The 14,050-nt window shown below is 38.4% G+C and overlaps 1 protein-coding gene across 1 annotated transcript in view; it reads left to right on the top strand.

The window, feature by feature from the left end:
- ppm1h (protein phosphatase, Mg2+/Mn2+ dependent, 1H) overlaps positions 1-14,050 on the top strand; it is a 72,260-nt gene that overhangs the window by 33,157 nt on the left and 25,053 nt on the right. The window contains exon 3 of the mRNA XM_041796591.1: positions 3,404-3,760. Within this exon, the coding sequence (XP_041652525.1) occupies positions 3,404-3,760 (357 nt within the window). The remainder of the gene's footprint in view (positions 1-3,403; positions 3,761-14,050) is intronic.

Below are 14,050 nucleotides of genomic sequence, written 5' to 3'. Positions count from 1 at the left end.
GGCAAGAATGACAGTGTTCAAAATTATAAACCATGTTATACCAAGAGCTGTGAGTGTGGCAACAAAGGGTCTTTTCACACCTGAGAGCCAAGATCAAGGTTCACATTTTTGGTGCGTTATATAGAAACATGGCACAAAAAGTAAGAAACTCTCTATTTCGTTGATTATTTGTTGTTACATGTGTAAGGAACATGCATTTGTGGGGTGAGCAGCAAAGCTGAGTATGTGGGTAAGAAGCTCAAAACAAGAGTCAGTAGCAACAGCAGAATAAGCTGTTTGGCATTGGTAGAAAAGATTTGGCAAATTTTGGGGCTCAACCCACATCTAGGTCGTTTCGTCCCAGAAAATCAGTTACTGAACAGCATGTGTGTAGCATTACATTTATGAACTGATGTTGCTCAAAATTTCAGTTTTTGTCCCTTTTGGGAGCTTTTTTGAAGGCCTGTGATGTTGATTAGTTAATGCTTTACAGCAGGGGTGTCAAACTCATAGAAGAGGCCAGATTATGAATTGAGGTTTGCCCAAAGGGCCCAACAGGGTCCACATTTAATTGTCAACGTGATTTTTCACCTGTAATAAACTATGGGGAAAAAATTAGCAATGATGATAAATGATTTAGAGATTTAAAAAGTCAAACTTATTGGTTCAAAAGGTCAAAACACGAAATTAAATGTGAAAATAATGCTTTTAATAGGCAAACACATAATAAAGAAAGTCACAATCATGTTTTTAAGGCATACATATGGCTTAAATTTGAAAATGGTGCACCTAAAAGGTCAAAATATGACATCAAGGTTGAAATAATAAATTGAGAAGGTCAAAATATTAGATAAAAAGTCAAAATAGTCAATCGAAAAGGTCAAAATTTGAGATAAAACAGTTAAAATAATAAAATTACAGTTTAAAATATGAGATAAAAAGTCAAAATCATAAATTGAAATGGTCAAAATATGAAATAAAAACCCAAATTATAGATTTAAGTTATAATTGTGCAATGCAAAATTGAAACTATGGAATAGAACACAAATGAATTTGTTTTCCCACATTTCTTTTGATCTTGTTATTTTTACTCTTTATTTTTTTTTCATATTTTTATGACTTAAGGATATTTTATATCATCAAGGTAAAGTTTACATTTTTTTATTGGAGGAAATCTGCAGACCTCATATTTTAGTTCCAGTTATAATAATGATGTAATATGACCTTGCGGGCCGGGTGTAACTGTACCACGGGCTGGATTTGGTCCCCAGGACTTGAGTTTGAAACCCCTGCCCTAAGTGGACATACATCCATACTTTTACGCTTCGTAGTTTCTCTGTGATAATGAGTACATTTTATTCATTTACCCAAGATTTACCGTTTATATCGTTTGCTTTTTGATAACACAGCTGATTTTTCTGAAAAAAATGAAGTATTACCCACAGAAATTACCTTCATTAACTATATTCTTTTCAGACTTGTTTGTTTTGTATTATCTCTTTGTTTAATCATGTTTTTGTTCCATCTAAGGCCCCTACTGCAACATTTTTTATTAAACACATTTGTGTGGTTGAAAATGTTAAATATGGGTCAAAAAGGAAGTGATGGGTCCCAAGACGTGACCAGTTAAGAACCACAGCAACTAAAACTTTCAAAATATAAATTGGATTCAACTTCCATTTAGGATTAGTGTTAGGGTAACAGAACACTGAAAATTATGTTAAAAACCTGACCTGCAAAATCTGATAACAAAACGTTTAATGAAGCCGAGTAAACAGTCTGTCCATGGAAAAAAGCGTGTGCTTCGTGAGAAAATGCTCATGCAATAAGCATAACTTACATAGCTGCATAAACTACATAGCTAAAGCTTAGCTCACAAGCAGATATGCAGCTAACTTAGCTAGCATAGCTAAAGTAGCTAAAACTAAGCTCACAAAGCAGCTGCTTAGCTAGCGTAGGTAATATAGCTAAGGTAGCTGAAGCTCATAAAGCAGTTATTTTAGCTACATTGCTAACATAGCCAATGTAGCTAAATCTGAGCTCACAAAACAGCTACGTATTTACATTGCTATGCCAGCTTTAGCAATGTTTGCTAAAGCTCACAGTGCTTAAGCTAACTTAGCTACATTGGCCTATGCAGCAAAGTCAGTAACATAGCTAGTGTAGCTGTCTAGCTTTATCTGGTGCTAACAAAGCTAAAATTAGCACCATTTGCGCAACTACTTCTAAAAGGAGTCGATACATATTTTCATTTTGGATTAGACCTTTGATCTTTTTCTCTATTTTAATAATGAAATGTTACTTAGTCTGTAATGTTTGCAATGTGGATATTTTGTGAATGTTACTGCTAGAAGTTGTTTTTGAATGAAGTTGACTTTTTTACTCTACAACTGGAAATAAGATGTTACAGTTAAATTACGGCACTTCCCCTTTGACATAGATGGCGTTTGATATGAACAATCTTGGCGAGGGGTCATCATGATATGGTCTGCAGCCAGAATGTCTGTAAAATTCTCATAATACCAACATTTCCTCTCAGAATTTGACCATGAAAACAAATCAGAGATTGTCTAACAGGTCCCTTCTACTCAAAGATATCTTGTTTGATTCAGCAGTTGGGTAAGCCAGATAGCACCATCAATTGGACAAGAGATTGACATTGGCTGCTGCCATCGGTTCATGTCACATTATGTACCAATGGTCGATGTTTGACAGCTAGTCCAAAAGCCATGTTAAAATCAGTGCATCGGTGCATCCCTAGTACAGCTATCTGGGGAGTATCTGTGGTAGCTGCACCCTGAAGGACTGGATGTGACACACCATGGTATTAAATTAAGTCTTCTGGTCACTGAGATAGTTTTACTAGTTTCACAACCATAGCTACTCAGTGATGACCGCCCTGGATTATAACAGGCCATCAGCTGTTCTGTCATGTAATTTTTAAAATGTTTGTGGAGCCCCTGGGAGTAAAATACCCTCTACTTACACATAAAACAACTATTTGAGGAAATCCACTTAAAAAAATTATTTGTTCACCTAAGATTTACATCTTGAGTTTGGTTGGTCCCTCCCAGATTGAAGCTTTGAACTGTTAGGACAGCAAAATCTTGTCAATACTTGAAAGCAGTAAGACAGGCCAAATAACTTATGATTTATTGATTAAAATCCTAACCTCCTAAACCACATTGAAATGAACTTGATGATATGAATATTTATTTACTGTGGACTGCAAGTGACTAGATGAAGTTAAGCTATGGCTAGTATCATTCTTAGACTCGTTTGTTGTTAAAAACCCATAAAAGTTCCGTCTGTAGAAAACTAAGTTTCTGTCTCCATCAGAGAAGTGCATTATCTCACAAGCCTCCAGTGTTTACAAGATACATCTGGCAGGACAAGTGTTGAAAATGTTTTGTTTTGTGTTCAGGACTGCTCTGAAGATCTAACCTTACACTACTGGGCGCTGTTTGATGGACACGCTGGCTCTGGTGCTGCTGTGGTCGCTTCTCGCCTTTTACACCACCACATCGCCCTGCACCTTCAGGAGGTGATGGAGATCCTCTGCAACCCAAACCTTCAGCCCCCCACGTGCCTCGGGGAGGAGCCCATCAATCACCTCCTCACCCCGACGTCCCAGCGCGCCCTCACTAGGGCCGCCTCGCTCCGAGGGGCAGCAGGAGCTCCGGGCTCGCCCAGCACCCCACCGACACGCTTCTTCATAGAGAAGAAAGTTTCACATGAGAGCCTGGTGATCGGAGCCATTGAGAACGCTTTCAAAGACATGGTAAGAGGGAAATGCTTAGAAAGTAGAAACTGTAGAAAGATGATATTTACCTTTTTGCAAATAAAGCCTTACCTAGTAGCTCTCCAATGTGAAGCAAACTTAGTCTACAAAACCTTTATCGTAACTTGTTAATTTAGTGCTTAAAGAAAGAGCAACCAAAGTCCTTAAACAGTTCATGGATATTACTCATAATGCATGCACTGATTCCTATGGTAAACTGTAAAACTGCACAGTTCAAAAACTATGATACACCGAAAATTCAAGCTTCTATTTACATCACAATCAGCTTTCTATCATCAGCATCTCTGCACTCATAGAGGAAACTGATATGGTTACTTGACATTAAACTCTTAAATATGTACTATATCAGTTCATATTGATTCAATTCATTGGGATTGTAAAGCAGAATGCCCACAGGTCTCACAGTTTTCTGCCGCTGGCTTTCAGATTTAAGTGTACATTCATGACTCATGTCTCTGTTGAAGCTGAGCTGTGGATGAGGTACAAATAGAGTGTACTGTATAGCACAAACATTCCTGTTCTATTACATAACTCAACTCTTAAACCTTGTTAAGCTTACTCCTGTTGAATGCTCATAAAGTAGGGGTAAAAAGCTTATTTAAGCTCATTAAAAGCTGATGTACCCACACTCACCAGATTGATCGTTTCATATATCTGTTGCATGGGATATATTTCACATTTATCTTGGCAACCTCCCATGCAAAGTGTTTGGGATGGGCAGGACGTTTCAAAAAATTATCAGAAGGTAATTGGACAAACGTTCTGTCTGTTACATTCATGAAAGGCCAATCAGACAAAACGAGGTTGCAGGTATGCACAGCTTTGGGAGTAACATTAACTCTGCAGGGCAGGCGCTGTCGTAGTTTATAAACGGTGGAGCTTGTTGGTGGATAAAATTCATGTGGAGGCCAGCGGGAAGGAGTACAAACATTTCTTCTCCATCATGAAAGGTTTTCAGTGTGTTTTTTCGCTCTTGTTGTAGTAAAAACATGTGGCCCAATTCTGATCAAACCCCTGTACTCTAGATGGTGTGACAAAAATTTGAATTTTGAGCATCATACTACAAAACTTATACAGTCTTGTTTTTATTACCTCAGAAGTTTTTAACAGATTCAATCATTTTTAACTTTTAAAGACACAGAGACAATTTTACATGCTTTTATTTAATCTTGTCTGGATTATTGCAGTAGCCTTTTTACTGTTCTTAACCAAAAATCCCTGAACAGGCAACTGATGGTGTAGAACTCCCGGATTTTCACCAGAACTAAGAAGCATGAGCACATTACACCTGTTTAAGTTATAGTTTGATCTGCTGTGCATGGTTCATGTTCTGTAAAGCACTTTGTAACATCTGTTTTTAAAAATGCTTTATAAATAAAGTTTATTATTATTATTGTTATTATTAGTGTAGCTACATCCGAGTTAATCGCTACACTGGCAGCTGCCATTGTATTTAATGGCTTTCAGAACAACTAAACCTGGCCTGTTATTATCCAGACTTATGCCAAAGCAGGTCAGGAGATGGGTAAAAACATCTCTGTCATGAAAAGCTGTTCTTTGCTCTTCGTATAACAAACAAATGTGGTCCAGTTCTGATAAAAGAGCTGCTATACTTCAGCTAAATCTGCACAGAACACCACACCACCTGGAGCCATTGCTATTGGCTTCCAGTACAACTAAACCTTGTCTGTAGCTACTGCCTCATTCTCCTCAAATGACGCTGATTGGTTTGGTCCGTTTTCAGACCTGGCACAGTTGTTTCAGAATGGAGCTTTGCAAGATGGATCTGCCTAATGACAGACATGGAATCTGGCCAATCCATCTGTTTTCTCATGGTTAAAGCTGGTGGTTTGGCCAGTCTGAATTTTGTTAGCTAGATAACTGTCAGTCAGAAGAACTTGGGTCAATCATGGATTATTTTCAGGAAAATCTGTCAAAGCATTCTGGAGATATGGCATTTATGAGAATGGCCCAGATAGGTGGACAACCTGTAAACATACTGCCTCCAGCCAAGGCTGTCCCCAGTGCAGATATATAAAAGCTTTACATATGTGTATGGCCTCTGTGCAGGTTTTTGTGCTTTCATATTGGCTTCATTTTTAAGCACCAGATGTTGCATCTTGGTGAAAACAAACAGGAAACTGAACAAGAAAACCCTTAAACTTAATACAAAGTAACTTTCCAAATTCATGATGTGTGACTGTTTGGCTTGGACTGGAAGTATATGGTGTCAGCCAGCCCGCCGTCAAACAGCTGCAAGTCAGATAACTAATATATTTTCCACTTCTCGCTGCTTCAGTCGTACACTCCTGCCATCTGGCCGTGCAGTAAGTGGATGTTGGAGACTTAGCTCATGCAGGGGCCAAGAGATCAAGACCACAGCCAATCAAAACAGTGCTGGCCTTCTGCACGGGCGGTAAGAGAGAAGAGGTCAAAGCTCACGGGCCTCAGTTTCAACATCAGGGCTTTTGAACAACAGACTGTTATTTTTGTCCTCTAAGGAGAAAGATCTTATGAACCATTGGACTGTTGGATTTAAGTCAAAGAGGCTTAGCCCAGTGTGGTTCATAATAAGCCATGTACTCATTATAGTAATGGACTCCTGCATATTTAAACAGGCAAAGTTTAATTGACTATGATAGATTAGAAAAAAAGAAGAGGGAGGGGTTGTTAGACAAATACAGGGATAATAGTCATTTTTGTCTATTTTGGAATTTATTTATGGAATCAGGACAGAGTACATTATCCAGTATATGAGCAATATAAGCCTAAAGTTCCACCAGACAGCACACTCAAAAGATATATAGGTTAATTAACAAATAAGGCATTTATCCTCACTGGCCACTTTATTAGGTACACCATTTCAAGTGCTCTTTAATGCAAATATCAAATCAGCAAATTTCAAGGCAGCAATTCATGCATTCAGGCATGTAAAGGTATTATCATGATGTGCTGAAGGTTAAACTTAGCCTCGGGAGAAAGGAGATTTAGGTGACTTTGAACAAGCCGTAGTTGTTGGTGGTCTTTCATGTTGTTTAGGCCAAATCGGTCAGGGCTCCTTTTGCATGAATTACTGCAGCAATGCAGCATGGCATGGAGGCAATCAATCTGTGGCACTGCTGAGGTCTTATGAAGTCCAGGTTGCTCTAATAGTGGCCTTCTGCTCTTTTGCATTGTTGAGTCTTGTGTCTCATATCTTCCTCTTTAAAATACCCCAGAGATTCTTTACGGGGTGTAGGTCAGGCGAGTTTGATGGCCAATCAAGCACAAGGATACCATGGTCCTTAAACCAGGTACTGGTACTTTTGGCAGTGTGGGCAGGTGACAAGTCCTGATGAAAAATAAAAATCAGCATCTTCATAAAACTGGTCGGCAGAGATACGTAAGCATGAAGTGCTAAAAAAATTCCTGGTAGAGGGCTGCGCTGACCTTGGACCTGATAAAGCACAGTGGACCAACACCAGCAGATAAAATTGCTCCCCAAATCATCACTGACTGTGGAAACTAACCCTCAGGCAACTTGGACTCTGTGCTTCTCTAGTTTTTTTGCCACTTTTGATACATTTCTGTCACTTTTTGCGAATTTTTTGTGGCCTTTTTCATAATTATGTAATTATTCTCCATCAATCTGTCTTCAGTTTTTATGCTTTGATTTCTGGCATCCTTAGGTTTAAACATCATGGTTAAGCTATGAAGTCTGGCATCATTTTCCTTAATCATTTAGTTCAATATGCCTCTCCAAATTAATAACATTACCAAAAAATGCTTGGTGTTTTAAGAAAAGGGGTTTACATTTTGAATAAAAGCTATGTTGTACTACAGTATAAATGAAGAAAATTCCTTTTTTTTAATTCTTGTGATAAGAGTGGTTACTTCAGTATAAAAATGAAATATGGATATCACAGATTAACTTTAAAATCAGTTTGACTGTGCCCCAGAAAGCTCTCCCCTATATCCCCCCTTACAACCAACCTTGGTCACACAACCCACATATTTTCAATTCGATGCTTATTTATAATGTGCTATATAATCTTGAAAACAATTTGAGAATTAAAGCAAATTGGATATAAGGAGGATTCTGTGGATAGAAAGAGGAAAAATGAAAAAAAGAGTTGACAAATGACAACATATTACTATCATTCTACTATACATACTGCTACCTTTGCCATTGACTAAAGTAAAACCCAGCCTATGTTGCCTCAGAAAGACAAATATCGACCTTTCACTAATGCTTAATTCATGTCAGCACCGCACAAATTCAATGCTAATAGCTTCCATGTGTGTTGCGGTTTAAATCACTTGGGGAGGTTAAATTTGATCTTGATAGAGGGTAGTGCAGATCGATGTCATTAGAAATACAATATCTCATTATATCCTGGTGCTACTACCTTTTAGCCACATGATGGCAGTGTATAATCAGCAATTTTTTCTTTGGCCGATAGAGGAGGGGAGGTGTACTTGGCACTTAAAGCGTGTGTAGTGTGTATTGTGCAGTTAATTCTTCTTGAAGTATTTGATAGTGTGTTGTGATTTGTTTGTTTTTTAATAATATCTACATTCCTAATCAAATTTGAGTGTTGCGTGGAGATGGCATTCATTTATACACTTTTGCAGTACTATGTAGAAATGTAAGCAGGATTTGTATCAGAAATATGAAATCATAACCCTTTGTATACTGTAAAGCTTCTATGAGCCTGACTCTGTTCTTCTCTCTCATCTTTTCCAACTCAATTATCTGCACTTTCTGCAATCAGCAACCATCTACATCTCCATCTGCTTCCTGTCTCTACTCTCACATACCTCTCTGGCTCTTTATCTTACTCTGAATCTGTACTTTTACCTTACATGTCCTCTCTCCTTAAAGGAGAAGTGCACTGAACTCAACCATTAACATTGCATACACTATCACAGTCAATGTACTTCAAATTTTACAGCCACAAAACTGCCTACAATGGTCACAATGCATTTTCAGTTCCTGTTCAGTGTTTTATTGTTTTCCTAAGTGATTATGGTGATTTCCCTGATTCTGTAGGCTCTAATTACAGTGCCTACCTTCCACCACATCTGTCATTTATTTTAATCTCGGTAATTTTGTCAAATTAGATGCAGTCTGTTTCAAATGATACATGCTTCCGCAGGGAAAAAGAAGCTGTCACCCCTGCTTTTGCTGAGTATTACTTTTATGTCAACTAAGGCTAAAAACCCACCCCCGTCTTACTTTCTAATGAAGCTCATCCTTTAAGAAAATGGGAAGTGTCAAAGAATCATGGGAAGGTTTGCTATCCCTCTATATCTCTGTCTCCGAGTTCAGTGAGCCTCTGTATCTTATCAGCTGGAGCCGCCTTTAATTCTCCTCTGACACGACTCACTGCATTCCTATAGAAGTAGCTGGTGTGCGTGTTGAGCTGCTGCTGAAGCCTGATAAACACTCGGGGATGTGTGATCTAAAAATAAAAGTATGTTGCTCAAAGAGATACCCAGAAGCCAACATTTTAGTGGATGTGGGACGAATGTATAGAGATATGATCCCCAGTCTTGTGTGATCCTCAATGATCTACTATAAGGCATTTATTTGTAGCCCCTATGGACCTTTTGCATGTGATGTCACAATGTTGCACCCCAGCCTGGACAGCTAAAGAGACATGTTGCCTATTGGATACCAGAGCTAAATTCTTATCCCCTGAGTTGTTAGATACCTTTAAAACATTGTATTAATTGTGGAAGAAAATTTTCCATAGCCTCATTCACAACAAAAGCACTAAATGGGTTATTAAGTATTATCTTAAAATGTGGCCCGTTTACTGATGCCTTTCAGCCGAATGAAAAAACTGAGAGAGTATTCATGAATGCCTCTTCATGTAGTTTTCATTGAATACATAAACGTATCCTGGCATTTACATTGAAAAGGCAAACAAAGACGCAATCCCAAGGTCAGCTAAGTAGGAAAAAGGCATTAAGGCTTTCGTGTGCAGCCTGTGTATGGAGAAATGTCTTTACTCTGCCAAGCTAGCTGCTCATAGAACCTGACAGTGCAGAGCTGTAGAGTGTTGTTTATCCATTTTCGTCTTTGCAAGAACATTACTACCCAAAAGTGTTTTTTTTCCTCCCAATAAACGCATTTCTGCCATGTTTATCATCTATCCAAGCTATTCATTTCCACTTTTCTGTTTGTTTATTAAGCAATGCAGCAGCTCAGTAGCTGGTTAGCTTGTCAGTACCTAAGCTTGGTCAGAATCAAATTAACCATATAGGTTCTTGGTGACGTCTTTTAGCAGTGGGGAACTCCTGAGGGGCAAGTAGGGATTTCTGCATAGAGAAACAATACTTAAAAGGCAGATTTTTGAGCTGTTTATGCCAAGCATTCAAAGTGCAAAAATAAAAACATTCTTAATTCTTATGCTACTTTAGTGTCCCAAAAGTAGTAAAATATTCAGACAAAGAAGTTTAGAAAGCACACAGAGAAACTGCAGCCCAACTTCCTGCCCCTCATTCGTCATTCAGGGGTCGCTGGAATCACATGATTGTAAACAACCTGTACAAGGGATGGCAAATGTTTTTCAAATATTCAGAGAGTTGTTAGTTTAGAAGAAATCAAAGGTTACATATGAATGTTATCTCCACTTTAATCTATAATTTTCTATTTTTTACCACTCGCCTGGTCATAAAAGGGTACTACCCCAGGACTGTGGTATCTGGAAGCTGTTTGCTAACTGCTATTAGAGAAGAGAGAAGCAGTTAGCAAACAGCTGACATTTGATGACAAAACTGAAGTCCTAAGCTAATTTGGTTCTCTCAATTTAAGATAAAAATCAGTTTTTCATACATTTTTATGTATATGATCAGTTAAACCATCAAAGTTTTTTGAAATGAAAATGATTGTTTTTTAAATTTTGATGCAAAGCAATACTAGCTTTGCACTGTTAAAGGCAATTTTCCATCATTTGCTATCAAAGTTATAGGTGTATCCCAGTACGTCTCTTAGAATCTTTGAAGTTTCTTTGAATAAGTATCTCCTGAAGAGCAATTTTCCTTGAAATGCACATCCCTACCATATATTTTCTTGACAGTGCACTAAGCTAAGCTAAACTAAGCTAACTGGTCACTTTAAGTAGCTTCATGCACTGTCAAGTTTGTTCTTATCTTGCCATTTATCTCTTTTCAAGGGAGTCAATATACTAAAATAAACTATAATGTCAAACCAAACGCCTTTTTAAGAATGTTGATCTGTATTCAAACACAAAGAAGAGAGCTTGCAGTTTCCCTCCCAATTAGGCTAAGCTAAGTGAAGCTAATTACCTCCAGGCTTCAACCATGAAAAACCCCTGTGAGTGATTTGATCTTTTGTGGTTAGTCATTTGGACATGAAGACTACTTAGGAGAATATTTTTATAGTTCTGTTGTGTTTCAAATTTTCTAAAGGCACTCCAGATGTAATCATTAGCAGTTGAACCATTAATGCATAAATATTGTCCTTCACATTTGCAAAGTGTGACGCGTGTATCGTCAGCAGGTTATTAATCCTGACTGCTTAAGTGACATTAGCTCATTTTTGAAAGGAATTTGCCTCAAGGTCCTTTCTTTCACTCAGAAACAGCTGATATGCAGCAGATTTGGCTAGGATGATTAATTCGGTTAATTACCTGTCTCAGTTTCCATCATCACAGTTTTCCATCTTTCCACTTCTTTTTTCCCATTTGTTTTTTATCCTTTTAAAAACACATTTCAGGGCCGTGCGGCTTAAGTCTCATTCATTCTGGGAACTCATACAGACACTGTATGTTTTTTAGGCTTAGGTAAATGTGATGTGGTGGGAAATTTGCAGTCTTATGGTGTCAGACTGAACACGATGGCTTTTTTCCTCCTTTAGCACACAGTTAAAGCGTAATACAAAGAAAGTGCAACATGTTTTATGCTCTATGATGGTTTAAGAATAGGATGTAGAAGGCTGGGCACTGCATATTGCTCTCTACCTGCATTTTATTTTGCCCCATGATTGGCTCATTCCTGTTGGCAGAGCAGAGGAGAAAGGTGCAGATGTTTATGCAGACATTTTCATTATTAAACACTCTGCCTGCAGCGAGGGGTGTTGTATACAGTGAGGATAAATATGTATGGCTCACTATGGAGTCATGATTCATCCAGTGTAAAGGATGCATTTGTTCAGTCTTCCCTTCACCCACTTAAATCCATCTTTTGTTGTCGTCATGCCCCTAAACTCTTTGAATTGTGAAGCAGCAGCATTGGTGTGTGTCTGTTAGCAGTAGGGAAGGCAAGCTGCCTGGGAATAATATACACACATTCATCCAAGAGACATTGCAGTTCCTTATTATATTACATAGTCTGAAAAAAATGTACTTACACCTACACAATATGGTGAAAAGTTTTTGGCCACAGGTGTATAAAATCAAGCACCTAGGCATGCAGTCTTCATTTGCAAACTTTTCTGTTTGGTAGTCAGATGGGCAAGTCTGGATTTGGTGGATACTGGGAGAAAATTACCTGACTGCATTGTTCCAAGTGCAAAGTTCGGTGGAGGAGGTTATCATTAACCTTGCAAAGCAGATGGATACGCCCATTTCCATGTTTCTCACTGGCAAATCTATCTTGCAAAGCTCCTGTCTGAACCATTTGGGCCCAGTTAGAAAGTGACAGAACCAATCAGCGTCAAGGGGCAGTACTTTCAGGCACGACGGAGTCGTTACGTGAACAAGCAGCAACAAGAGGCTGGTGCAGTTATGGCAGAAGACATGAGTGTGGATGCTGCTAAAGCGCCAGTTTTATCAGAACTTGACATTTCTTTGTTAAAAGAACAAAGAACAGCAGTGAGTTGTTTTCTTTTCAAAAACAACAAAAGTCGTGTACTGACATGTCTACAGTCGCCATGGTTGGTGTTATTCCTCAGTAGCTGCGCACGCGCGCCTCGGTCACGGCTGTATCACGTGTTTTGTTGCTCTGATTGGCCCGTAAAGACGTGACAGACAGAATGTTCATCCAATCACACTCTGAGTTTTTTTTTTTTTCAAAGCCTGTGCCCTTTCCCAAATGCTTAGTATTGAAGGTTTTCCAGATGGATGTGTGAAACAAATCCATCTGGCGTGTCAGGTTTGGTTATCACGGTATTGGGCTGTTTTTCAGGGTTTATCTCCAGTGAAGGCCAGTCTTAATGCTTTAGCATATCAGGGTGTTTTGGACAATGCTGTCAGTTTTTTGCGCTGTGGGGGGGCAACAATTGCAGTACATGTATTCAAATATGGTGTCATTAAAGTCCCTGTTGATGTAATTGTACACCAATACTTCTGTCTATATAGTGTCTTTATGCACACATACAATACAATTCACCACTGGATCTTTTCAAAGAGATGCACAGTGTCACTTGCATCTTTAGATTGAGAATCATCCCCCATGGAAAATCTTGTTGGGAATGACCAAGCTGCTGATTGTTTGCCAACATCTCCATCCTACTCGATCATAGTGACCAAGGGATGCGAGGGAGAAGTTGTAGCAGTCCTCCATTTTCCTTGTGATAAATCCCTTCTTTTGTTTTATAAATCAAACCCCCCTTCAGATGCTGCAAACCGCAGACCAACAGGAACACAAAAGGGTTAAGCAAAGTGTGCGCAGCTCCATTCACATTTACGTTAGCATTTTGATTAATTCCTTGACAGGTTAATTATTCATCTAGTTAATGAACTGATCGCATGGGTTTTTTCAAAAAAAATTTTTTTTAGGTTTAATTAGCAACAAATTAATCCAGGCTAATTAACTGGTGTAATAACCAGCGGCCCCTGCAAACTTTCTCTCTAATTCTTTAGGTCTCCATAATGTTTTATTGCACCATTGATAAATGGATTCATTATGGTTTTATAATTAATAATAGCATCAGGGCAGGTGGAAAGTATAAGGTAATATTTTACTCTGTATCAAGTTCTCACTAAAATGCTTTGTGCTGCTTTGTGATTGGAAAAACTTTTTGAAGGCTGTTATGATGAGAATCATGATTATGAATCTGCTTAGGGCTCTCTGTCCCACCTTTTATGGGCATGTTTAAGTCTGTTTCATTTTTGATGTTTTCTGGAATGTGTGATTGTGTGTTTTTGGATCAACTTGCACAATTTGGCAGAGTTTCAAGACAGAGAGTGATAGGCGGTAAACTATAAAGCCAGTCGCTTTGATGAACACTACAGTTTTTTTCAGGATTATGTGCAGAAGATGGGCCTGCATGTATGTATTCATCAGAGGGAGACCAACATGTGATTTTATGTTGTCTTC

This window comes from Cheilinus undulatus, linkage group 9, assembly GCF_018320785.1.
Source record: "Cheilinus undulatus linkage group 9, ASM1832078v1, whole genome shotgun sequence".
Lineage (NCBI taxonomy): Eukaryota > Metazoa > Chordata > Actinopteri > Labriformes > Labridae > Cheilinus > Cheilinus undulatus.
The sequence above is the reverse complement of the archived record's forward strand: the minus strand, read 5'-3'. Positions and strand labels throughout refer to the sequence as shown.